Below are 11,676 nucleotides of genomic sequence, written 5' to 3'. Positions count from 1 at the left end.
TTGGTGTCCCCTCCCCTTTTTTTACAATGTGAAGTAGAGCAAGAGTTGTATTGCACACACCCACTTTTCTCCTCCCCTTTTAAAAACCTCCTCCAAAGCCAGAGGGGAGGGGCATGGTTGTCCTGGTAACAGGTCTAGCCCTAAATTGCTGGAGAAAATTAAGCCAGAGATTGCCACTGTGAGTGTTCATGTGACTGCTCTCAATGCCTGTCTGTCTGCATGAATGAATCTGGAAAGTCTGTTTGAGTGGCAATTTGATACAATGAGCATTTCTGATGTCGTGCATTTGTTTATGCCAGTGTGCGTGTCTCTCTCCCAGGTTCAGGTTTGTTTGTAGTTTGTTTGCAGTGTTCAGAGTTGTTTGATTAAGCAGTAAGACCTGCGTGGGTGTGGCATATGACCAATATACCATAGCTAAAGGTTGTTCTTAAGCCAAATGCAATGCGGAGTGCCTGGATACAGCCCTTAGCTGTGGTATATTCGCCATATACTACAAACCCCCAAGGTGCCTTAATCTGGTTATCAACATAATTAGAAGATAAATGTTTTGTCATACCCGTAGTATATTAGATAAGAACAAGTAAGACAGAGTAAGACTGTGGTGTGGCTTGGTGTGCTCCATTCTAAACATTTCAACATTTTCACTGGTGCAAATCAAGCATGACAAATCTCGCCCTTTATGTTTGCATGTCCCGATATGTACTTTCCAAACATGCACAGACAAGTACTTTGGTGAGTGCCCACATGTGCAACATGGCAGCCCTCTCCACCCCTCCCTCTCCTCCTGCTCTGTTTTTCTCTCCTCTGCTCTGTAGCTTTGGTGTTGCGGCACTGTGTCACATGGAAACGAGGATATACGTGTTTGAACAATGAGCTCGTCTTTGCACCTAGCACGGAGTCAGGATCCATATACCACGCACACACTTGAATGCGAACACACATGCATGCTTAACTAGAGGCGTTACACAAAATCTCTCTGTGTGTGTGTGTGTGTGTGTGTGTGTGTGTGTGTGTGTGTGTGTGTGTGTGTGTGTGTGTGTGTGTGTGTGTGTGTGTGTGTGTGTGTGTGTGTGTGTGTGTGTGTGTGTGTGTGTGTGTGTGTGTGTGTGTTCATGCATGCATGTGTTTGGCTGTGTAAGTATATGTTCTCTTGTAAAAGTGAGAGACAAGGGAGTGGGAGGATTTTTGTGTTTATTTATGGGGCTGTGGATATCCACATAGAGCAAAGCATTTGTAGAATATAATGACAAGAGCTCACTTTATCACTGTTAGCTATGGAAGGCATTCAGGATTGACACCTTGACCTGGTAGTTATTTGATTCTGTTAGGGTTAGCAATCATGTTCGCCAACCAAGTTCCAACTTCAACGCTTTTGCCTTTGCTGACTCAAACATCTTAAACATTTTGGGTTCGTTTGTGTGTGTGTGTGCTTTTGTGTGTTTATGCATGCATGTGTGTGTGCATGTGTGTGTGTGTGAGTGTAATCCTTCACACCTCCTTAACTTGAAAGTTTGACCTCCCTGCATTCTTATATTTGAACCCTGAACCCTCACCTTTCCCTACTATGGAAGAATGACGCTCCTATCCTGTCATTCATCCAATGTGTGTGTTTCCTCCTACACTCTTTCAGATGTCTTATTCCATCCCTCTCTTTACACATACAGTGCGTTCGGAAAGTATTCAGACCCCTTGACTTTTTCAACATTTTGTTACGTTACAGCTTTATTCTAAAATGAACAAAAAATACAAATCCTCAGCAATCTACACACAATACATTATATGACAAAGTGAAAACAGGTTTGTAGAAATTTTTGCAAATGTATTAAATATAAAAAACAGAAAAACCTTATTAACATAAATATTCAGACCCTTTGCTATGAGACTTGAAATTGAGCTCAGGTGCATTCTGTTTCCATTGATCAGCCTTGAGATGTTCTACAAGTTGATTAGAGTTGTAAATTCAATTGATTGGACATGATTCGGAAAGGCACATACCTGTCTATATAAGGTGCCACAGTTGAAAGTGCATGTCAGAGCAAAAACCAAGCCAAGAGGTCGGGGGAATTGTCTGAGGAGCTCTGAGACAGGATTGTGTCGAGGCACAGATCTGGGGAAGGGTACCAAAACATTTCTGCATCATTGAAGGTCCCCAAGAACACAGTGGCCTCCATCATTCTTAAATGGAAGACTTTTGGGACCACCAAGACCCTTCCTAGAGCTGGACATCTGGCCAAACTGAGCAATCGGGGGAAAACGGCCTTGGTCAGGGAGGTGACCAAGAACCCGATGGTCACTCTTACAGAGCTCCAGAGTTCCTCTGTGGAGATGGGAGAACCTTCCAAACGGACAACCATCTCTGCAGCACTCCACCAATCAGGCCTTTATGGTAGAGTTGCCAGACGGAAGACACTCCTCAGTAAAAGGCACATGACAGCCCGCTTGGAGTTTGCCAAAAGGCACCTAAAGGACTCTCAGACCATGAGAAACAAGATTCTCTGGTCTGATGAAACCGAGACTGAACTCTTTGGCCTGAATGCCAAGCGTCACATCTGGAAGAAACCTGGCACCATCCCTACCGTGAAGCATGGTGGTGGCAGATTCATGCTGTGGGGATGGTTTTCAGCTGCAGGGACTGGGAAACTAGTTAGGATCGAGGCGAAGATAAACAGAGCAAAGTACAGAGAGATCCTTGATGAAAACCTGCTCCAGAGTGCTCAGGATCTCTGACTGGGGCAAAGGTTCGCCTTTCAACAGGAGAATGACCCTAAGCACACAGCCAAGAAAATTTAAGAGTGGTTTCGGGACAAGTCTCTGAATGTCCTTGAGTGGCCCAGCCAGAGCCCGGACTTGAACTCGATCGAACATCTCTGGAGAGACTTGAAAACAGCTGTGCAGCAACGTTCCCCATCCAACCTAACAGAGCTTGAGAGGATCTGCAGAGAAGAATGGTAGAAACTCCCCAGATACAGGTGTGCTAAGCTTGTTGTGTCATACCCAAGAAGACTCGAGGCTGTAATCACCGCCAAAAGGTGCTTCAACAAAGTACAGTAAAGGGTCTGAATACTTATGTAAATATATTTTCCGTTTTTATTTTATAAATTGGCAAAAAAAAAAGTTGTTGTTTTGTCATATGGGGTATTGTTTGTAAATTGATGAGGGAAAAAAACTATTTTATACATTTTAGAATAAGGCTGTAACTTCACAAAATGTGGAAAAAGTCAAGGGGTCTGAATACTTTCCGAATGCACTATATCTCCCCCCTCATTTTATTGTCTACTTTTGCCTGTTCCTCAATGTACCTGTGCTTTGCTACAGATTTCCTATATATTTTCCTTGTTGGGTTGAGGACTCTGTCCTGTCACTTTTCCTTGTCTATGTTAAGGTTGGATTTCCTATGTTGGTTCTGTCTCCCCTCTATCGCTTGAACATGCACGACACTTGTGTGCACACGTGAAAGAAAGCACAAATGCACACACACACATCCCATCATCTCAAATGTTAAAATGTGAATAAAATCAGTTCCAAAGGATGGTGTGTTCCTTACAGATGGGTACATTTGAGAAGAGCCCTCTGCTGGTTAAGCAATATAAAAAACACTCAGTTTTTATCTTCAGATCTCTGTCAGTGTGCTGAATATATACACAATGAAATAAACAACACTGATTCTAGTGTGAAATCTGCAATATTGACCAGGGCAAAGCACTGGATACTTTTCAGGTTTTATAGAGCTCCATTTTACATCTGAATGACATAAGCATATGCAGTAGTAAAACACGTTACCATGTCATAGGGTTTTTATTGAAAGGAATGAACAAAGATAATTGGGATAATAGCATTCCTTAGCTACAAAAAGATCCAAGCAATGAGCAAAGTCCAACTCTAAAAATCTTTCTGAAAGTCTTGCCTTCTGGAAAGGTGTCAACCATTTATCTTTAACTTGAAAATCTCATACTCTACAACTAGGAGCCAAGTAGCACATTCAACAAGTGTCTTAACATCTTTAAGATGTAAACAAACATGTTACAACAGGCTGGATGGATTAGGCAAACGCGGTTTTGTCTAATAGTCTCCCTGGGAACTTTAACGAAATGGCGGGGTCTCCTTCCCTGTAACGGCTGGCTATTGGCCAGCTGCCTTCACCCATGGGCCACTTGGCAAGTTTGGTTGATCAGCAGGTTTTCATTTTGAATATCATGGAAACCCCAGGCACACCTGTCTTTGTCAAAACTACAGTAAAAAAAATTAATATGCACATGAATTCTAAGAGTGGAGCAAATAAAAAAATAACTCCCAACAATATGTTGATATAGAAGGAATGAATCTTGATAATAGGGTTGCTGAGAAGGTACAACCATTGTTGTGCCTTTATCTATTGACTATTGGAATAACAGAAGACACAGGAGCTAGAGTTGCACTCCCTTGTACTGTATCTACTATCCTGCCTTGATAACAAACTAGTCTCCCCCACCCACAACTATAACTACACTGTAAAAATAGAGTCTCAAAACACTGTGGAAAGTAGTGCACCTAAACTGAGATCTGGTGTTTGGAGGGTGTTTGAATATAAACCCAATGTACTGTAAGTGTTGTAATGCACAGAATGTGTTGTAAAACACCCAAAGTGGTTATTTTTGTGTTTTTAATCGTGTTGTGAAAACACTTTTGGAGGGTTTCAGTACATGTAAAAGCAGCATCAAAACACAAAAACAGTTTCTTACACAATCAATGGTTTAGAAATGCAAATGGTTTATAGCCTAAATATTGAAAATAAGGTGCTATGGAGATTTTTGGGGGGTGGAAATCCACCCCAAAAATGTTCAACGCTTTATTTAGACAGCTTAGAAACAGGAGGAGCAATAAGATGGTACATGTCATTGGAATTTTTCCCACTCAACCACACTGACTGACTGACTCACTTGTGACTGACTGACTCATGTACAAATAATATTGAGTAGTTATTTATGATGCAAGGGGATTTGTAGATCAGTCAGGCTTGACTCACCTTTAACATCGGCTGCAACGTCAAACGCACCCTGTGAGAGGTCAGTCTGACATCAATCAATCAATCAATCAATCAATCAATCAAATGTATTTATAATGCACTTTTTACATCAGCAGTTGTCGCAAAGTGCTTATACAGAAACTCAGCCTAAAACCCCAAAGAGCAAGCAATGCAGATGTTGAAGCACGGTGGCTAGGATAAACTCCCTAAAAAGGCAGGAACCTGGGAAGAAACTTAGAGAAGAACCAGGCTCTGAGTGGTGGCCAGTCCTCTTCCGGCTGTGCCGGGTGGAGATTATAAGAGTACATGGATTAAGGCCAGAAGTTCTTCAAGATGTTAAAATGTTCATAGATGACCAGCAGGGTCAAATAATAATCACAGTGGTTAGGTGGTTAGTGCAACAGGTCAGCACCTCAGGCGTAAATGTCAGTTGGCTTTTCATAGCCGAGCATTCAGAGTTTGGGGGATGGAGGGAGAGAGAGAGAGAGAGAGAGAGAGAGAGAGAGAGAGAGAGACTAACTAACTAGAGGGAGAGAGAGAAACTAACTAACTAACTAACTAGAGAGAGAGAGAGAGAGAGAGAGAGAGAGAGAGAGAGAGAAACTAACTAACTAGAGGGAGAGAGAAACTAACTAACTAGAGAGAGAGAGAGAGCGAAGGGGGGGGTTGATACAGCAGTTCCAGGACAAGCTAGCACATCAGGATTCCATAACCAAAGGCAGAACAGCAGAAACTGGATCAGCAGCATGACCAAGTGGACTGAGGCAAATTAATGTTCATTTCATTTCTTTCATTTGATGACATTCTGAAAGATGTCTTTAGTGATCATTCCTTCCAGCACACACGGAATATAAATTATGGAAAGGTAATGTTCAGTCAATTTTAATGGGTAGTGCAAGTCAATGACAGTCAGTGCCGTTTCAGGACAAGTTTTTTTTCATGAGCATGGCCTTATTTCTATTACAGCATGATGGATGACTGTCACTAATATTCCATTCACCCAGTTCAATGTAACAGTGATAGGTTTAGGCTACCTCATGACACTCAAATCTTCCCTATACCCATCATGAGGTTGCTATAACCTTAACTATGAATGAAAGCTTACAACGTAGGTGCACACAGGTTGTGAGAAAATGTTGAGGTGCCTTGCACCCTCTTGCCTGCATCTAGCTGATATAGGGGGTAATCATTTGTTACTATTGGACAAATTCAGGTATGTTTATCCCGTTTTATTCCGTTTAAGAAAAGTTTTTCAACAGAATCAGCAGACTAAATACACCCCTGATCACACGTAAACACAGTTCACTTTCATAACAGACACGTTGTATTCCTTCTCACATCTATTTGCTCTCCGCCTCTCACCTTTTCCCTTTGTCGCTTGTGGACGTCAATGCACAACACATCAGTTGTGTGACCAGGGGAAAAAAACTTTCCAAGCCAAGCCATATCATAACTGCTACAGACAGCTTACATTGTCGTTACCGTATTAGCTAAAGTAACATCATAGTCTGTATAGCTAATAGAACTAACGCATTAGTAAACCTGCTATAATCATGCAGTAATGTTACAGTGTACAAGCAGTTTAGCACAGTGGCGGGCATCTATGGAAATAAATGAGTAAAACCAAAAGCTTACCTTGACTTGGAAGAGTTCCAGTGTTGTGTTGGATAGTTATAGTCAGCTAGCTAACAGATCATCCCTCTGTTTGAGCAGGCTAAACTAGCTAGCTGCATTTGCTAGCTAAGTAAGTAAAAACTGAAAGTGAAAAAAAATATTAAATCTCTCTCTTGCTTCTCCTTCATTTTGGAAGAAATTAATTTGTTCAACTATTGTCTTTATATTTGAGTCAACTACTTACCACATTTTATACACTGCTGTGCTAGCTAGCTGTATCTTTTGCTTTCAGTACTAGATTTATGCCCTGATCCTATGATTGGGTGGACAAACTGTCAGTTCATGCTTTCGAGGGCTCTGATAGGTTGGAGGACGTCCTTTGTTGTCCTCCAAACTGTCACAATTACTGTGAAAGTCTATGGAAGGGGGTGAGAATGGTAATTTACAGTACTGTGGCGTATCACATGAAAGGGCAATTTTGAAACAAACAAAAAACTGTATAACCCACAGACAAATACTGACTGGTTTTTCAAGGGAATGTATTTCCCATTCAAAGCCATGACCACCATGACTAAATCCCTGTTTGTACCTGATGCTAACATGCGTCCTTTGTCCTGATCTTGTCCACATTCTAATTGTGCCTACATTTTCAGAACTGCGTCAACACGTGGTAATAAAATGTGTTTCTTATCTGTCCACTTTGTCCATATTGTGACCTGATTTCCTGATCTCTCCCTTGTATGCAAATTCTTTGAGAGATATTTTTTCAAACGAATATTTATAAATACAGTATTGATGGCCTAAGTCAATAGTGCCATCTGTTAATGATTTTAGAGGGCTGGATAATGATGATTTAAAAGGTTTCACTGTCCAGATCTTACTTCACTTGTAAAAGATCCAGACACAATGCTTGCCTGATTACCTCTGGAGGTGGTCAGGAAGATCAGATCACAATCAGATAAAAACGCATTAATAGTCTACACCTGTCTTAAAATGTGGGCACAATCAGAATGTAGACAATTTCAGGACAAAGGATGCATGTTAGCACCAGGTAGGGCTATAAATGGGACTTTGTTGTCTCTACCTTCTTGCCCTTTGTGCTGTTGTCTGGGCGCAATAATGTTTGTACCATGTTTTATGCTGCTACGATGTCGTGCTGCTGCCATGTTGTGTCGCTACTATGTTGTTGTCATGTTGTGTTGCTACCATGCTGTGTTGTCATGTGTTGCTGCCACGCTAAGTTGTTGTCTTAGGTCTCTCTTTATATCGTGTTGTGTTGTCTCTCTTGTAGTGATGTGTTTTTTTTTTTAAATGTATCCCCAGTCCCCGCAGGAGGCTTTTTGACTTTTGGTAAAGGCACATACCATGATAAAATCTAACATTTCTCAGAGACATTATCTCCCTATCACTAAAATAGAATGTTAGGAACAATCCCATCCTATGTGTAAAATGCTACCTTCCACGACAATCATTACAATCAATAATTTATGTAACCTGTGAAGAGGGCAAACATCTAATTCAACACTGTTGACCTTCCTGAAATGAAAGCTAACAACATAAATTTGTGGAATCCTGGTCCCGGAATGATAACATTCCCATTGCGCATATCTGGTCGTGCATGCAGACATTCAGAGTTTCCTGCTCCTCCCTTAAACCCCGATCTGAAAAAATGAGGGGAGAGGACAGGAAGAGAGGATTCCATAGGCTCGGCTGTGGGGTGAACTGGGAAGTGCCTCCCCCCTCACCCCTCCTCTCCGTTGTCTCTGTCTCCGTGGAATTTGTTTGGAATCCTGTAGCCTGGCAGTGTAGCCTTTGGGTGACCCTGACATTGACCACAACTCCTCCTGGTCAGCTCAGTTCAACTTTAAACACAACAGAACCTGGCCAGTAAGACCATATTGAACATTTCTCCACAGTGGTATGTACAATTCAAAATGAAAGACTTTTCAACTTACCTGTATGGTATTTTAAATCTGTCAGCTGGACATGTGTATATCATGTGTGTGTGTGTGTGTGTGTGTGTGTGTGTGTGTGTGTGTGTGTGTGTGTGTGTACCAGTGAAGGCTGCTGAGATGAGGACGGCTCATAAAAATGTCTGGAATGGCACGAATGGAATGGCATAAACCATGTGTTTGATGTATTTGATACCATTCCACTGATTCCGCTCCAGCCATTACCACGAGCCCGTCCTCCCCAATTGAGGTGCCACCAATCTCCTGTATTGTGGACGTGTTTAACTATACTTGTGGGGACCCTAAAGCAAAAAAATGGAGTTTAGGGTTAAGGTTAGAATTAGTGTCAGGGTTAGGGGTTAAAGGTTTGTGTTATAAGTTAGGGTTAAGTTAGGTTTTCGGGTTAAGGTTAGGTTTAGGATATGATTTTAGAATGACTTGTGTCCTCCCACAAGGTTAAATAAGTCGGTATGTGTGTGCATACGTGCACCCGCGAATGTGTGCCTGTTCCTGTGCACGCGTGTGTGTGTAGAAAAAACATCACCTGCCAATAGCACATAATTGGCAAGGTACTGATACTGTAACTCAGTTACTGTAACTCAGTTTTCTTGTAGTGGGGTAGGCATATGGTAAAATAGCACATCCTTGTGTCAAGACAGCTCCTCACCATCAATTATGGCCTTCAAGGTCCAAAGTTGTGGAAAGTTCAGATAGAAATATCTTATGTAGAACAAACATGCTTCTCTGACATTTAGAATAAAGAGTCATCATGTATCAACTGTAAGACAAATGTCATGACATTTCTATCTTCATTGTTCCACAACGTTGAAGCTCAGGTTTTTTTTCTTCTATCTGATAGTTAATTGATCAACTAATTTCACTGATTGCTGGGAAGTTCACTCACCTGCGGCCAACTAGGCCCTGAATTGATGATAGATCCAAAAGTAAAGTCCTGAAAATACACATTTCATCTCAGACAAATGTACCTGTTGTCTCTTTCCTCTTAAGAATTAATGTATCCTCTTGAGAATGATGTTATCTTAACCATAAATGTGAGAATCGACACTCGACAGCAATATTGTAGATTGGCCAAGGTCACTTTTCATGATATAAATTATTTATTTACATTACAGAAAAAAGACCCCACCAAGACAATGTAATAACTATTGGAAATAGACCTAGTAATACATAACCAAACAGAGCCGTACTGTAGTACCATAGATTCCTCTTAGTGACCTATACCACAGGTGCAAGGCATCATGTGTAGACCCCCTCCCGCCCCCAACCCCCTATTGGTTCTACCCCTAAAAACAACCAACATTCCCCCACGAACATCAGCTAGCCCACATCTATAGCCCCCCCCCCCCCCCCCCATTGTTTCCCCCCCAATCCCCATTGTTCAATTCCTCATGATCGGGGTCGGCGAGTTGGGGATTGTGCGACCTCCTCCGCTGGTCTCTAGTGGAGTAAGATTAAGTTGCTCCTAGATGCCGATCTAAGGTCAGTTTTGCGTTTTGGCCCCCTCCCACCACCCACTCCCTTACAGTTAATTCAGGTTGGGATTGTAGGAAAGAAGGGTAAAGCTGATCCTAGATCTGTGTCTATGGTGCAATTTGAACCCAGAGCGGAGCGGGTCTTAGGGTTTCCCCCATTGTGGGGAGGCTCAGTCAGATGAGGCGGGTGGAGGCGCGCATGGTGTTCTCTGAGCTGTAGTGGGTGGCGTTCTGCTTCTGCCGATTGACCCTGTTGCTCCGCGGGCACTTCCTGTCCAGACAGGAAGTGGAGTAGAGGACAGGAGAGGAGAGAGATAGATAAAGAGAGAGACAGAGACAGAGACAGAATGCTATGTAATTTGCCCTATGTTCAGTATCCAAGGCCTTGATGGTGAAACTCATCGGGTTTTTTTTTCATTTTAAAGAAATAGTTCTTATTTATTGAACCCCAGTTGTTTTAGTAGCTGGATTCCTCATATACTTGAAGATACATTAATAAGCCAAGAAGGGTATTGGATTGCTTGGAAATGCTTGTCATAAAAATAAGATAGCCTTCATTGCCACCTAGTGGAGTGGTTAATGATATGCATGTCCATAGAGAGAAGTGAGAAGTCTAAATAAAAGCTTATCTGCCAAAAATATATTACTACCAGAGAGCACTTGTTCAATACAAATAAATAAGTTCAAGTGGAAGAAATTTGCTAAGTTATTGAGTCTGTAAGAATCTAAAGAACAATGTTCCCTTTAACTGTAGTTAAAGGACTTATATTTTTTAAACAAAAGATGACTTTTGTTATAATGAATTATATTTAGGAATGTCAAACTATTATTTTTTTTTAAATAATCCAATGAATTTGCAGGAGTTGCAAAAAAATTGCTTAAAGTGAGCTGTAATTAAGATTTTTCATACAAGAAAACTAAAATCCTGATGTCTTGATTTTGTCTAATGTAACGGTTAGCAAAATTGGGTAAATTGAGAAAGAACACTTTATTTAACCTCAATGTCTTTATCTGTATAGATTATGTATTTTGGATGTTTTTTGTGTTTTTTCAATGCTTTCAGATAATTTGATTAATGATGGATTTTTTTTTCTCCACTAAAATTACAAAAGGTTAACTGAGTTTAATGATTAACAGCCCTAATTATATTGCAACACCTGTTTATTTTTCTACTACTTTGATACATATGAAAGGGTTGGAGCTATTATGCACTTATTCAAAATTTTCTGTACTGCGTTCTATAATCTATAATGCTGTACAACTAATACCCCTAGGGATTAATGATGCAAACCATTAAAAGCAGAATTCAGCAATTAACAAAAATGTTATTAAGCAGCCTGGAATGTAGAACCTAGGGAGGATCCAATCCCATAATGAGGCACAACTTTGTCTATACACTTTGAACAAAGGCTCTATAAATAAATGGTCATGTTATATATTCTACCCGAAATACATAGATTGGTCTTCAGCCTATTCTTTTGAAGATGTTTATTAACTGTACACATAGTATTTTTTACTATTTGTTCCCTATGAAAATAAAATAATATATTAAATGATATTTCTGCATTTAGAATACGGGACAATTATGGGGGTAAAGGTGCTAAATAAATCCAAA

General features: G+C 40.8%; 1 protein-coding gene across 1 annotated transcript in view; it reads right to left on the bottom strand.

Annotated features, from left to right (window-relative positions):
* Positions 1-9,964: 9,964 nt before the first annotated feature.
* Positions 9,965-11,676, bottom strand: part of LOC115160617 (tomoregulin-2) — a 174,216-nt gene continuing 172,504 nt past the window's right edge. Inside the window, exon 10 of the mRNA XM_029710819.1 lies at positions 9,965-10,332. Within this exon, the coding sequence (XP_029566679.1) occupies positions 10,236-10,332 (97 nt within the window). The 3' untranslated portion in view covers positions 9,965-10,235. The remainder of the gene's footprint in view (positions 10,333-11,676) is intronic.

This window comes from Salmo trutta, chromosome 24 (genome assembly GCF_901001165.1).
Source record: "Salmo trutta chromosome 24, fSalTru1.1, whole genome shotgun sequence".
In the NCBI taxonomy this organism is placed as follows: domain Eukaryota; kingdom Metazoa; phylum Chordata; class Actinopteri; order Salmoniformes; family Salmonidae; genus Salmo; species Salmo trutta.
This window is presented reverse-complemented; position numbering and strand designations above follow the sequence as displayed.